This window comes from Alligator mississippiensis, chromosome 1, assembly GCF_030867095.1.
Source record: "Alligator mississippiensis isolate rAllMis1 chromosome 1, rAllMis1, whole genome shotgun sequence".
Classification (NCBI taxonomy): Eukaryota; Metazoa; Chordata; order Crocodylia; family Alligatoridae; genus Alligator; species Alligator mississippiensis.
The window spans coordinates 410,302,189-410,318,132 of record NC_081824.1 but is presented as its reverse complement, the minus strand read 5'-3'; the positions used below and the strand labels follow the sequence as shown (position 1 = coordinate 410,318,132).

General features: G+C 41.5%; 1 protein-coding gene across 2 annotated transcripts in view; it reads left to right on the top strand.

The window, feature by feature from the left end:
* Positions 1–12,839, top strand: part of TSC22D1 (TSC22 domain family member 1) — a 313,047-nt gene extending 300,208 nt beyond the window's left edge. Inside the window, exon 4 of one of the 2 annotated variants that reach the window (XM_059726486.1) lies at positions 12,376–12,839. In XM_059726486.1, the coding sequence (XP_059582469.1) occupies positions 12,376–12,404 (29 nt within the window). In that variant the 3' untranslated portion in view covers positions 12,405–12,839. The remainder of the gene's footprint in view (positions 1–12,375) is intronic. The other variant, XM_059726181.1, reaches the window with a different exon arrangement.
* The last annotated feature ends 3,105 nt before the right edge of the window (positions 12,840–15,944 follow it).

The following is a 15,944-nucleotide window of genomic DNA, read 5'->3' as shown; positions in this document are numbered from 1 at the left end:
GACTCATGTGAAAGTATTTGCACACCTAACAGTGCTAGTATTATATGAGACCCTTAGAAGGACCTCACAGCATCCCAGGATGCTATGGCACTCTGGTCAGTGAGCTAGATCCTAGTCCCTGCTGTGACAGCTTGACACTGCTTTCGTAGTAAGTGTACATCTTGTAAAAGAAAACCCTCTGTGGTGTAGATTGCTCCATTCTGTGCCTCCCAGGTCCCCGATCCAGACCTCAACCATCTCCTGCAAAGATGGACCCTGCATCCTTCTATCGGTGTATTTTTATATGTCTTTCAGTTCATATTTTCCAAATTATTACGTTCAGCAGATTGTCTCCTGAATGGAATCCACAGTTCCATGCCAGAAGTTCACAATCCCCTATCACATGTAAAAAGTTTGCTGTCATGTTTTTACACATATAGAACACCAGGCTCTGTTCTGGATGGAAACACTCTATATAATCTCTTTAGAGATAAATAAGCCTTATGCTGAAAGTTAAGGCCATAATTTTCTTGATGTTTATACACATCATTTTATCTTGCTCATATGGTCCATTTAACCACAGTTGATTTGATCCAAGTGTGTCTGACTCTTCATTCTAATTTTCTAAAACTTCCCAAGAGCAGGGAAAGAGGAGGGGGCTGGGGGCAATGTTGATTTTTCCCGTTACATATTGCTTGTTGAGCACTACGAATGGACTCATTGTGAATTGCTTAGCAGCGTGTGAATGATACTCTAGCTCAATATCCTGAGCTGAGGAAATGCAGAAGCTCTACTCTGGGCCTCGCTTGGAAAAAGATAGCACCAAAAGAACCCAGAGCAGGGGTGGACTGCACAACTGATTAGCCAGAACAGAGACTGAAAGTCATCTGCAAGGAAGTCTGCAGCCTGAGAAGATGCAAGTCAGAGTGCATTTTTCAGAATTCCATTTAAATGTCTCCATAAAATGGTTTTGTGAGGTTCCACTGCAGGTTAATTGGGTTGCACAGGTGGCATTGCTGGAAGACAATAAGGTTTTAAAAGATGCAGCTGAGAACTGTAGAATTTCTGAGACCCAATTTCTGTGGTCCATCTGGTAAATTAAAAGGTTGACAGTCTATATATTGCTGAGACTAAGTGTTTTCAGAGCAGCCATTATGCAGGAAAATGACACAGCATAAAGTGAGCAACGTTGATGAGGAAACATTGAGTAGGCATATCCTGATGATGTTCTCCAACTGTACAGAACTGGCTTATGAAAGGATTCAATGGTAATGTGTAGACCTGGTCCAAAATTTGTCAACAGGTATTTGTCATAAAAGAATTGAGCTTTGTAAAAAAAACAAAAACTGTTTTGTTCTGTTTGGTGGTGATGAAACTTATCTATTAAAAGAAATATCAGAAACTGAAAGCTTATAAACAAAACGCTTGGGGGTGTTTTGTTTCTTTCGAGAAAGCCCCTGCTGAGTCCACTGGAACCAATTGATTGGGCAGAAGGTATTAGTAGTGGGTGGGACTAAGGAGTTATAAAGCACACTTCAGTGTTAGGGTCTTACTCCAGTCTGGGAGTTGGCTTTAGTAGAGGATTTGCTTTAGTATGGAGGTGCTTTTATCACTTTAGGAGCTGAGGCTAAGTAGAGGTCTGCTCTAAGCTTCTAAGACTGAGGTCCTTTTTTTGTAGGGGCAGCTCGTATGTATAGGAAAGGTTAATTCCAGTTTGGGAACATAGTGTGGTTACAGCTCTGCTCCAGGCCTGAGGTGTTTATGTTGGTGAGGGGTTTACTATAACCTGGAGAATTGCTTCAGGACAGGAATGTAGTAGGATCCTGAAGTTTGAAAACTCAACTTAGCTCAGAAATTTGCTTTAGCTTTTGGCATTTACAGTTAGGAAACTTTAAATGAGGGCAGTTATGATGGGGGCTTAATTTCTGATGAAACTCCTCTTGCTTTTGTAATATTTCCTATGGCAACTTCCATACTTTTAGTGAATTTTTTATTGCTCCCTTATTCTGTGACCTACAGCACATGTCAAAATCTCAACAGGTCAAGTGAAATCTGTGAGGTTATGTTCTTGCAGTCACTCTTCATTTCATGTATTATATATTCACTTCAAATAGCTACAAATCATGTGAGTGGCCACTGAAAGGTCCCCATTTGCCACCAGCTGTTGCCTAGCCAAGAGTTTGCTTCTGAGCCTACAATAACTCACTGGGAGTCTTGTCCAGCTGTAAGGAAAACAACATTGGTAACAGCAAGAGTCTTGTGTGCAATTTTACTGCTTCTCTGAAGATGATTCTATCAGTAATAAAGACCCTGCTTAAGCACAGAAGAGGCTATTATGTACAGAATCATTCAAGCATGCAGTACTTCACATACTGCCCAGAGTTAAATAAAAAAATGCCTTGTTAGATTAAGGATGAAACTAGAAAGTACAGGTAATAGACTAGAGCAGTGCTGGACTTGAGGGGGATCCTGGGATTTTCACAGAGGCCCTTATTCAAGTTCTTTCACTAAGTAGAAGGAGGGCTTGGGTTCATTTACCATCTTTAATGCTGCTAAATCAGCCCTGCCAGAGTTGCATTGTGTCTGGAAATTGTAAAACGATTCCTGATGAGCAAATATTTTACCTTTGTAATGAGCCACACTGCAGCAAGTGCACTTATTTTCACATTTTACTCCCACCCCTCACTACAGAGGCTGTGAAGTCAACTGGAGCAGATTCACTGAGATTCTGAAAAGCCAGATGAAAAGTTCCAGCCATGTTTTGAAATGAATGGGAAGCTGGCAGAGAAATGTGAGGATAAGGATGCTCTGAATTTTCCCTTTGATATATAGATGAAGCTCTTATTGCTGCTAATAAGTCTCACTACAGATTGGAAGATAATTCATCTGTCCCTCAGTTTAACAAAAAGTAAAATGATTTAAATCCTGGAAATGAGAACACTGATAAAATCCAAGTTCCAATACCTTGCCCAAGTAGGGAAGGCTGCCTGTGCAGCTCACTTGGGGGGTGGGGAAATCAGGTGACCTTGTGTTCACAATAGCAAGGCTGTATGATACCAAGAGTTCAGTCATTATTCTTTTTTGTAATCCAGCTATTCCTGGAGGCCTAGTGCAAGATCTGGGCCCAGGGCATTAGGTACTGTATGTGGAAAGAGAGCAATTTCTGTCTTGAAGGACTTAGTCCAAACAGACAAAAGAAAAATAATATAATGCTTATTTAATCAGTGGGAAACTGAGGCACAGAAAGAGATTAGCAGACGCGTCCAAGGCCACATAGAGGCAGAACCAGAAATGGCAAGTCTCAGTACAGAGCTCTAAGGAGAAGCTTCCGTTTCTGTCTAGCACATTTGGAACCTTGCCCAGACAAGCATATATGAAAACTAGTTAAAACAGGACATAAAGCTGGAGCAACACTTAAAAATTAATAAATAAAAAATAATTAAAGTCTTATTTGCCACTAGAGAGATCATCAAGGTAATTATTGCCTTTTACATTCACACAGTGACTTTAATGTCCTTATTTGTTATGTAAGGCCTGGATAGTCTCATAACGCTATGTTTGTCAGCAGGAAAGGAAAACAGCACAATAACAGGCCTTGCCATTAGAGTGGTTTCACATACTTAAGTAACCATCTGGGAAATGGAAAGAACTGTTCCAGCCAATTAGGCCTCCTTTTCAGCTGCAGAGAAGGGTTGTAAGTCCTCCAGGTTCCTCCCCAGTTCCCCTTCCCTCCCCTGATATTAACAGTTTGCTAGGAACAAGACAGCCACAGCATCACAGAAATGTCTTTCATCTTCTTCCAGTGAATAGAGAGTATTTGGCAAACGAAAGGACCAAATTCAGAAAACTGGCTTCCAGTTCTTTAATGGCTGGTCCTCCATTAATATCCAAGGGAGTGACCTTTTTTTTTTTTCAAGTTAATTTGGGGCAGAAGAGCTGGATTCACACTGAATAGGCTGTGGACAAGTATGTGACACCACGAGAGTGATCCTAGCTGGCACTGTCATGCTTGCACAGGACATGCTTGGGCATTATGTCCCCAACTCCAGGCAGGCCAGGGAGAATCTGTTTCTTGCTGAACTTTTGGAAAGCATAGGATCTGTTTCCCCCTCCACTTGCTTCTACTATCTATTTAAGCAGGTAGCCAGAACCACTTTTATTTTCCCCACCTAGCCCATCCTGTCCTTGGGAGGTGCTATAGAAAAGGAAAAAATGCTTTTCTGTTGTCCATCTTAAGCATAACAGATTCTTCCTTTGCATTGTTAGCACCAGTATCATACTGCCTAGTTTAAGGATGGGGAAATGTTTAGTAAGAGTTTTATTGGGATGCATTCCACATGTAACTAATTCATTAGACCAGTGATTCTCAACCAGGGTGCTGCAGCACCATGGGGTGCCTTGAGATCCTTTTAAGGGTGCCCTGGGGTGCCATGCAATGTTAGCACTGTTAGGTGTGCAAACACGATTCACAAGATAAACTCAGGGTTTTCAAATAGGAATTCATAATGTTAAAATATTCTGATCTCTGCTGTGGTCTTTTTGTGTTCATTGCAACAGAAAAACTGCTCTATTGTTTTTCCATACTCAAAAAATGAGGGGAAACTAAGAGGTGGCATTTTATGAGGGGTACCTCAAGTCCTAACAAGGGGTTTCTTGAGCCAAATGAGGGGTACCTTGTGTTTAAAAAGGTTGAGAACCACTGCATTAGATAGAAGTGTAGGTATATATGGGATCTTTATGTATCAACTCTCCGGCCTTGTTGTATAGGAATAGAACACAACTATGTTTTTCGGCCTCCTGTAGCAATCTAAGTATGATTTATATTTTCATAATTTCATAGCTGGTAGGGTCGGAAGGGACCTGAGCAGGTCATCAAGTCCGAGCCCCTGCCATGGGCAGGAAAGGATGCTGGGGTCAAACGACCCTGGCTAGGTGATTGTCTAGCTTTCTTTTGAAGACCCCCAGGGTAGGGGCAAGCACCACTTCCCTAGGAAGTTGGTTCCAGCTCCTAGCTGCCCTGACTGTGAAGTAGTGCCTTCTGATATCTAGCCTGACTCTACTCTCAGTCAGCTTATGGCTGTTATTCCTTGTTACTCTTGGTAGTGCTCGGGGGAACACGGACTCTCCCATTGCCTGCTGGTCCCCCTTGGCAAGCTTGTAGGTGGCCACCAGATCCCCTCTCAGCCTTCTCTTGTGAGGGCTGAACAGGTTCAGGTCCCGTAGCCTCTCCTTGCAGGGCCTGCCCTGCTGATTCCTGATCATGCGGATGGCCCTCCTCTGGACCCTCTCGATGTTGTCCACATCCCTCCTGACGTGTGGCACCTAGAATTGGATGCAGTACTCCAACTGCAGCCTGACCAGTGTTGCACAGAAGGGGAGGATCACCTCCTTGGACCTACTCGTGATGCATCTGTGGATGCATGACAAGGTGCAGTTAGCCTTCCTGACAGCGTCCCCACATTGGTGGCCCATGTTCATCTTGGAATCAATAATGACTCCAAGATCCTTCTCTGCTTCTGTGCTGATGAGAAGGGAGTTCCCCAGCCTGTAGGTCTGCTGCTGGTTTTTCCTCCCCAGGTCCAGTACCTTGCACTTGTCTGTATTGAAATCCATCCTAATCTCATCCGCCCACTTCTGTAACCTGTTCAGATCTAGTTGTAGCCTGTCCCTCTCTTCTAGCGTGCCCATTTCTCCGCATGTCTTAGTGTCATCTGTGAACTTGAACAAGGTGCTTTTCACCCCCTTGTCCAAGTCACCGATGAAGATATTGAACAGTGCGGGCCTGAGGACTGAGCTGTGGGGGACTCCACTGCCCAAATCCCTCCAGGTCGAAAATGACCCGTCCACCACCACTCTCTGGGTGCAGCCCTCCAGCCAATTTGCAACCCATCTGACTGTGTAGGCGTCAACACCACAGATGCCTAATTTTTTAATGAGAATGGGGTGAGAGACAGTGTCGAAGGCCTTTCTAAAGTCCAGAAAGACTACATCCACCGCGACACCTGCGTCCAAGGCTTTTGTGACCTGGTCGTAGAAGGCCACCAGGTTGGTCTGGTTTCACACCTGTTGTCCCAAGAAAAAGAGCTAGGAATGTGCAGGCATTTTTTTCAAGTGAAAACTGGGATTCTATTACAGGTTGTCCCCTAAATGGCCTGTTAACAACTGACCATCCCTCTTTGATATAGGCCTTCAACAGGCCCACTGTTTTGCCTGTTTCTACCTAAAGTCCTATCTTCTACCTGAAGTCCTATCTTCAGTTCAAAATGTCTGATACCTTCCAGCTTGTTTCTTTGTCTGAGGTGTATTTTCAGCCCAGCATAGACTGTAAACACATAGGATCAGAGATCATGCCCTCTTCATCTCTCCGTACTGTAATTTGCTAAACTGAATCATAGAGCTTAATAATGATAAAAAAGTCCCACCATGAACCAAACTGTTATTTCAGCTACAGTGAAAGTCTCCTGCATCATGAAGCATGCAATAGTTTAGAAACATAACTTTGAAATCATTTTTCTGAAAGTATATTTTTATTATTCTCTTTTTAACTCCTCAGTTTACAAGAACTGCAGCTGCTTTTGAGGGCCTGAGGGTGACAGATAGAGGAAGATTAAGAAGACAATCTATTATGTCAGACCTGAAAGGTGGTTTAAAAACTGAGACAGTTACATTGATGTAACAGAGAGGAGACTTTAACACCAGATTTGTGCCTCTTAATGGATCACAAGTGTGACTTTAAAAAGTATACCTACCTAATTACAAAGGAAAAACCTCCTTTTTACTTTTGACATTACTAGCTGACATTTTTCTAGGGATAGTAAGTGATTTACAAATTGTACCTGTGTGATGAACCACTGAACCATTTCTGAAACCAGAATAGTGTCTTTTAGCCTCTCTCTTCCACTTTCCTGTGAGTTTTCTCTTAAAATATTGCAGCCACAAGTACTCCCTTATATAACCATAAAGTGTCAAGCATATCTGTCAGCACTCAATTAATATAAGTTCATAATAGGGCTACACATGGCTTCCAAGGTACCTTTACCTGGGAACATGAGAATGGTCTCCCAAGGTGAATGAAGTATGTCCTTGGTTAAGGGATGTTTATGAATGGAACATGAAAAATTGAATTTATGCTTTACTGTGTGCACCTTACACAGGCCTAAATAAAATGTACTCTGTATTTACACTCTCACAGAAAGAGGAGTCACAGGGCAGGAAAATAAAAGTGGGTTCCCCTGTCTTTTCCATCACCATAAGGGAGATTCACCTACACTGGTATATATTATTATTTGTTCACTTGGCAGGATGGGCAATATTTTCTCAGATATCCGCCCTCTGAATTTCTGCTGGGGAAGAGTAGCCTCTAATTGTTGTCAGGTAACTAAAGTTGTCCAGGGGATGCGTTGATATATCAGTGGCAGTATATGAGCCAGATGCCTTGGTATGTCAGCTCTCTTGGTAATGCAGCTCCATGTTTTTCTATTGTGTACCATATGGCAGTGGCTTACTTGTAGCCATTTTGCACAGTTGCAGCCTATGGGTGACAATTCATTGACAAAAGCAGGGCTGGAGCTTACATAAATAGTGGTATCTTCACTGCCAAGTTTAAGCTGGTCCAAGGAATGGGGATCTGGATAAGCCAAGTCTACCTGTGAGCCTCCGTGCAGCACAACCACACTTCTCATACCCCTGTACTAGCATTCACCACTGGAGCAATGTGCTAGATGTGCACCTGGGATCTTAGCACCTTACCTATTCTAGCTGCTCTATTGTTTTACAGTGTATTGTGGAAAAACATAGCTGTCTTTCCTGGGCCCCTCTCTGCTTATATTTTTAAAATTTGCCAGGACTATAGTGTATGAAACACAGAGGGATGAGCTGTTTCTGATTTTTGCCTGCAAAGTCAGCGCAGCAGGAAGCAAGTAAGGGCTATAGGACGCAGTGGGAGACATTTCAGAAGCTTGTGACGCTCTGTGTGCGGAAGCAGGTCTTGTGGAAGAGATCCTGAATGCTGGCAAAATGGAGACAGCCATTGTAGACTGCAGCTGCTGCAGGTTTTCCCTGTGCAGACCAGCATTTCCAGTGTACAGAGAAGGATTGGATTAAGTTACTGTGCAAACCTTTGTAGCTACAGAACTTCTGTATGTAAAAAGTCACCTGCATGGAACGTGTAAGACACTTGCCCCCAGTAGAAACTATGGAAGTCCTTTCTGGGAAATAGGAACTTAGGATGGAAAGGGCTTCCTGAGTCACTGGGTGCTTATACATGTGCTCCTTTGTGTTCTAATTAGAATGCTCCAGCATCACTGCAGCATCACATGTATTAAGCCCCTGCACATTTTTAAATGGCCAAGGAGCGCTTTGTATAAACACCATTGAATGAAGTTTAGATAAAGCATCCCACGGCCATTTTTAAACATGCAGGGGCTTAATACACATGATGCTGCAGCATTTTAATTAGAGTGGCTGCCTGGGAACCACTCTAATTAAAATGCACCCCTCCACCACCACCACCTTTGAGCATGTGTATAGGCAGCCACTGAATCCAGTCTCCTACTGTCAGAGGCAACCACATCATATTGTCTTTGCAGAAGACTCTCATACAAGGAAGTAAACTGATGCCTGGAGCCACTTGGTGAAAGTGAACATGGAACATGCCTTCATGGTTGTTACTACTACTTGCTTAGACATACCTGAGCTAACTTTAAACTGGGTGCTTCCAGCTTGGGTGCTGTTCTCAGAGTAGTTGTGTTAACACAAAGCCAAGCTTAGGCTTCAAAATTCACCCCAAGACAATGGGTAGGTTTCCTGAGTTTCAGGCTGGTACAAAATTGGACCTTAAGCATTCAGGTGTGTGAGTTTATTATGGGAAGAAGCTGCCTGTGTTTGGCTAGGAGTCTGTGAGAGGCCTTTCGAAGGAAGGAGAGGCTCAGAGTAGCTCCTTCTTGAGGCAAGGTAGTAGTTCCTTGACTGGGAAAAGAAATTTGCCTGTATCCCATTTCTTCTTACAGCTGTTCAGGGATTCAGGACTGTGCCATGTTGCAAGGTGTTGTTGTATATGCCCAGCAAATTGAACCCTTGTACAATGTGAAACTGGATCTTGAGAAGATGGTCAGAACATTCCTGCTTTGCCTGCACTGTCATTGTAGCAGGATGCAAGTAAGGAGTATATGGAATACGGTTCAGAAAGATCCAACGAGTATGTTCCTTTGAAATAAATTTATCATATTTTATTACTTTCCCATCTTCCAGCAACCTTAAGTTGTCTTTGTTTTGATCCCCATGGCCACAGCCTCTCTTAGAGTCTTAGAGACATGTTATACAGATCTGGTAATGGTGAACATGTAGCAGCTGGGGGAGGGGATTCCTAAGTGGAATCTGACTTGAGATATTAAAGGTCTAAAACATAAAGGAAGGATGAAACTGTTTGCTGCTATGTGATCATATTAAGATAAGCCACTTGCATTTGCCTATTCTTACAAGTTTGTGATGTACAATGATTTTCCATTAAATATTGCTGTTTGGGGGTTCTGGTATGGTATTTCCATTTTTCAAATTTGGTAACACTGCAGCCTGGGCACACTGTAGAAAAAAAATTACCTTAGGAAAATACCCATCTATTATCAATTTCTATTCCAACTGGGAAAATTTACCCATCCAGGAATGGGGCACAAGTACTTTCAGAGTTCTTCTATAAAGTTCAACTTTCCCTTCCTTCTCGAGCAGATCTATTGTTCACTTCACTAGGAGTTTGTCTGAGGACTGCAGGATTGTTGGAAGTCACGTAGGGCTGGGGCCCGGATACATTCTCCGGTGTAATTGCTAAACTACGCTGTTGTTTTCTCCACTCAGCCCAGGTCCTTAAACCTGCCAGGGAGAACAAGCTGGGGTTTTAGTGTTGTGATTCAGTACATTTCCCCACCTCTCTGGACTTACCCATGGGAGGGAATGCCTTGACTCATGCACTTTAGAGAAGGAAAACTTCTAGAGTTTTTATATGGCATCATACATCTTACTGCTGCTGTCTAATTATACGGGCCAGAAAGGAAAGTTTTTACACAGTGTGAGTGGGTGCTATAGCTGGAATGTTTCACAGACCCTGGGGTATAGTTTTCTGTGTAAAGGTATTTGTCAGGCTATAATTAAATGGATGCTCTAGGTATAAAAGGTAGTATGAGTAAAGGTGAGCAAAAGAGACAAGGGAGGTCTAACCCTTCTTTAAGTAGGACCTTCATACAGACAACACACTTGCTAGTGCTTTGTCCAATTCCATTTAATGACTTAGTCACTGCATTCTCCACCAGTCCCCCTGGGACGCTAGTGAGAAATCTAGCTGACTTTGCTGTTTCTGGATGTTAGACTGTAATTTTCCTTTGCTTGGTTTGATCCTATTACTCCACATCACAACTCTCGCACTATCCTTAACAATTTGCTTCCTGAACTGGACTTCAAGCCCTACAAAATACTTGGTTATTATTATCACAGTTCCTCATAAGAACAGGACATAGCTTTTAAAGCATGTCGTTGTAACCTTACAGGTGTTGTGTTCCTTCTAGTCCCATTTTAAATGAAACAATGTGGAGAACGTTGAGTATTGAATATACATTTTCAAAAACAGACATTTCCCAAACCAAGTAGGGTAGATCACAGCAACAGCCTTTGTGGAAAATGGAAAGCATTTTGGAATGGTTGTATTTCAGAAAGAGGTTCATTGGCTACAGTCTTAAAAGCCCCCAAATACAAAACTTCTAAAAAGCATAAATAAAGCTCCAAAGCCTGTCTGTGTGTATGTTTCAAAACGTGGACATTTTCTAAATCTCTGTTATATGAATCTCTGCCAAACTGCATTTCAGTAGTAAAATTAAACAGATAAATGGAAACAAAACCCAAGAGTTTAAAAAAAGAAGGAACAGTTTTAATACTGTACTTTCCCATAAAAAATAACAGTCAGATTTTACTGAGTCATTGGGCTCTCCTGAATCCTGGCTCCTTCTCCTGTTCATAGGCAAGTTTTCAAAACTTAACAGTATTATGATCACCGCAGTGCTGTTGACACTGCTGTAAAGGCTGTTTTTTGGTTTTCTATCACCCCTGGTTGCAATTTTCAAAGTTGTCTAAAAACTTTGGATCAAAATGAACCTTAATAAGAGCAGGCTAGAAGGGACCTCAGGAGATCATTTGTTTTCACCCTTACTGAAGATATGAACAGGCTTATCTAAACCATCCCAGGAAAATATGTCTGACCTATACTTAAAAACTTCCAATGACATATTCCACAACCTCCCTGATAATCTGTTCCAGTGCTTAACCACTGTCATTATTAGAAAATTCTTCAACCTAAATCTTCCATGTTGCAATACAAGCCTATTACTACTCTATCATTGCTCTGGGAACAAAGAAAACAGTTGATCCACCATCCTCTTCAGAGCAAATATTTTTGTATTCAAAGACTCTTACTAAATCCCCAATGACTCTTTTGTTCTTTAGAATAAGTAATCCAATCCCAACTTCAACTTTTCCTTAAATATCGTGGTTTTATATTTCTAATTTTGTTGCTTCCCCCCACTGCTGGATTCTTTCCTGCTTGTCCATGTCTTTCTTGAAATACAGTGCCCAGAACTGGACCCGGTACTCTATATGAAGCCTCTATTGTGCTGAATAGAGTGAAGGAATAGCTTCCTATGACTTGTATATGATACTCCAATTAATAATATGTCCCAGTATATAATCAACTTATATTCAACCCTATTTCATTGTTGACTTATATTCAGCTTTCAGTCCACTACAACCCACATGTTCTTTTTGGAAGTACTGCAGCCTAGCTAGTCAGTCAATATTTTATATTTTACATTTTATTGTTCCCTCCTAGGTGAAGGACTTTACACTTGTCCTTGCTGAATTTAATCCTATTTATTTCAGAACCACTTTTCCAATTTATCAAGGTCACTTTGAATCCTGATCCTGATCTCTAAATATCTGCTATTATATTCATCTTGGGGAAACCAGCAAATTCAATAAATATATGCTCAATTGTGTCTTTCAAATCATCATTGGAAAGTTTTGAAAGAGATGCCTCCTATTAATTTGACTTTATTACATTGATTATTCCTCTTGGAAAGGAAGTTATCCAACCACTTTTACATCTGCCTTATAGTAGTTCCATTTAGACTGTATTTCTTTGACTTAGTTATGAGACTGTCATGGGAAAAACATCAAGGTATATCACCTCCACTGTCCTCTCACTGTCCACAATGCCTGTAACCTTGTCATAGAAAGAAATCAGGTTTGTTAGGCAGTACTTGCTCTTGACAAATCTGTGTTGGATATTAGTTCTCACTTCGTTATCCTTTAGGTGCTTAGACATACATTATTTGAAGGTATGTTCTTGTGTCTTTCTAGGTATCAAAGTTAGACTGATCAGTCTGTAATTTCCTGGATTCCTGGCATCAGTCATTTCAAGCAAGCTCAACTCACTATGAAGGTGGATAGACAAGGGAGACAAAGTGAAAGAGCTGTGACCCAACATCACCAGGATCCACTCCTTCCCGGAACCATTTGCCATATCTGTAATCAAATATGCAGGTTTTGGATGAGCCTCTTGAGTCATCTCTGGATTCACCGATGGCTTCCCTATTTACTGAAAGACTATCATCCTCCTATCGAGGGACTGCCAATGACAATATTTAATCTTTTTTCCAGTTCTTCTGAGACCTCACTTGACCTCCAACAGTTCTCCAAGATAATATCTAATGGCTTTGCAGTTATCTCAGCCAATTACTTGAGTTCTCTAGGATTAATCCTGTGGCTTTTCTGGTTTGAAAACATCTTGTTTATTTAAATGATCCATCACTTGTTCTTTCCATTCTCTTGAGTGAGTGAGTAGCTGGGTGTCCTTGCTGGTAAATGTGCTCACTGCGTGATAGCTCATTTTGAGTGGGCACGGAAATAAAAAAAAAAAAAAAATTAGCACTTCAGCCTTCTCCGCATTATTATCTTCTCCTCCCCATTCAGTAAGGGACCTATACTTTTTCTTGTTTGTAGAACACTTTCTTTGCTACCTTTTATGTCTCTTGCTAGCGATACCTCTATTGTCCTTTGACCTTTTTGATTTTGCTACTCCATGCTCCTACACTGCAGTTTTATAGTCATTGTTAGTAATATGGCCAAGTTTCCACCTTTTGTAGAAATCCCTTCAAAATCTCATCTTGGATCTATTGTGAGCAAATTATTGTCATTAAGGATGCCATTTTGAAAAAATGCAGATCAATAAATGCCATTCTGGAGACAGAAAAGTTCCTTTTAACACAAGTACTTGTGTGTATAGACGGAGAACCCCAGTTCAAATTCCACTATTTTGCTTTTCAAATGTCAAACAGTGATGTTCAAACACACTACTACACAGCTTTAGGTGGCTTGGTCAATACAGTCCAAATCAGTATTAACTAATGGATGTTACCATCTAATGGCTGTTCAGTAGCCTTTCTAAAAGCTATTACACGTATACACAAATAGGATTGGGCCAAGTGCATGTCTGGGTGGGATTTCATCCACATCATTAAAATCACTACTACAATTGATGTGAGTTACCATCCTTATAGGCAACTTTTGCAGAAAAGATTAAATGGACATGATGAATAAACCCTTTGTGTTACCCATTAGAAACTTTCTTTACAGATCATGGCTTGTGGAAAATTACTGTGCATAGGTACACATGTGAGTTTGTACATTCATATATGCACAAATGCTTAATGCTGTCCTCTGTGAAGCAGTTGTATATTTTTATAGTGGTCTCAGGATCAAAATTAACAAGAGCTGACTATAAGAGTTAAAAACCTCTGTTTTGTTGCAGAGGGCTTTTTTTTAATCATTGTCAGAAGTTGCCACTGACTCTGTGAGGAATCATGAGGTCTCTGATAAAGTGGTGATTCTTTCAGTCTTTTTGTTCATCCTGGATTAATATATTATTTAACTTCTGAAATGTTCATTAGGCTTGGACTGGAGTTTCTTGCCTACCAAAATTATTTTCTAGGTACAGCCATGACTGTACATAGGGAATTGGGAATGTCTACAGTTATTAATAGTTCCTGTCATTCTGGAAACACTGGCATTATAGGAAGGTTCAAATCCCATCACTGCATTACCCTTTTCCACTGTTATAATGCACTTTCATTTTTCACTGTCCTGTTTACTAGAACAAAAAAATCATAAATGAGCAACTGTAAGCAGAAGGCTCCACTTCTGGGTTTATTTTAATATGGGGTGTATTGCAGCTTTGTTGAACACTACTGGCTAAGTCTCAGTGACCTGATTGAGTGGAACTACTGTGAATTTCCTAGAGGCATGTGAAAATGGCAGTTTCCCCCTACAATCCGGAGCTGGTGAAAGATGACATTTGATTTCCATTTGCTCAGTCAGGGAGCGTAGGATGGAACTTGGCAAGCCCTGAAATCACCTTGTTCATTAAATAAGGAGACAGGGTGTGTCAAGGATGGTAGGTTAGATGAGGAAGGCAGCACGGACTGCTAAATCAGTCTGCCATTTCAAGCTACGGTTAAACTACGGTAGTCCCTGTGTCAGGGCACAGGATTATGGGGGTTGTTACCATCAAATGGCTAGGAACTCCTCTCTCCATCTGCCATAGACTCTTTCATGGAAGAAAAACACATTGTAGATCCCTCAGCATAGAAGTGCGGGGTGTGTACCAATTCAGCCAGTAACTCTTAATGATCCTAAACAGTGAGAATCACTGGAGGCTGAGGCAGGCAACTGCACAGGAAGTGTGCCCGCAGCTCCTTTCCTAAAGAAGAAACAAGGTCATTCTTCCCTACATGTCAAAAGACCCCTTGGAAATCTGCAGGTAGAATGTCTTACTCTTCTGTCACTTAGCTGCATATCATGTCCATACATGGAGCTGTCACTAGCAGTACTAAATATACCCTCACCGAGAACTCGGGTGACAGGCCAGTCATTTACTTAGTAGAGCAGCAAGAAGTGGGAAGAGAATTGAATGATAGCCATGAGGTTCAGCCAACCATGAAGTCTACTTCCAAGGACTGAAATAGATTATGGAGGTGGAGAGGCTGGGAGAAAAGTACCTGTGTGGTGGTCAGAACAATCACATATGTGACAAATGTATCTAGCTCAGTGTATTCTGGGCAGGGCCCCCAGACAGACAGCTGCCCCATCAGTGAAAGAGCAAATAACAAATAGCTTTGGCCATACAAAAGCTTAGTTCATTATAAGGCCAGGTAAAGTACAGCTAAGGCAAAACTCAACCACGTAAACCCTTGAAATCAAGGAAATGACAACTTGCAATAAAACTCTTCAGTGATGCTTACCACCCACATACCACATTTGCCTTTGACAAAGACAGGCACCGCATCTCCACAGACAGACAGAAGTGGAGCATGTATTGGCCTTTCATGAGAGAGAAGAGATCTGATTCCCACTGTGAGGCAAACCCTGAGCCCTGCCCCATCACTATAAGCACGTTGGATTGGTAAGCATACAGGATAGTGGAGGTTTAGAAGAGACATTTGGAATGATCACTGTGATCCAGTACTGTGGGAAGCAGAAACAGTTTATGGATGGAGGTCAATGATTACTAAAAACTCTCTCATAGACGTTCCCTCTGGGAAGTATGGGGTCTTCAGTGCACCAAAGAACAATGAGCCTAGGTTACACCAACAGCATGCAGGACTCTACTGTGGAAAACAGTGACTCTGAACAATCATAAGGGTCATAAACTTCAGCTCCTAGTGCAATCTTCAGTTCAAAAGACTAATACAATATTTGGATGTATCAACAAAAAAAAATCTTACATAAGTCTACAAGAATTATATTTAATTATATTTCCTCTGTATTGGTACCAGTGTAACCTCCTCTAAAATAGTGCATCTCACTGCAGTGTCCACAATTCAAGAAGGATGTTGATAAAGTGGAGACCAATCAAGGAAGAACACGGGAAT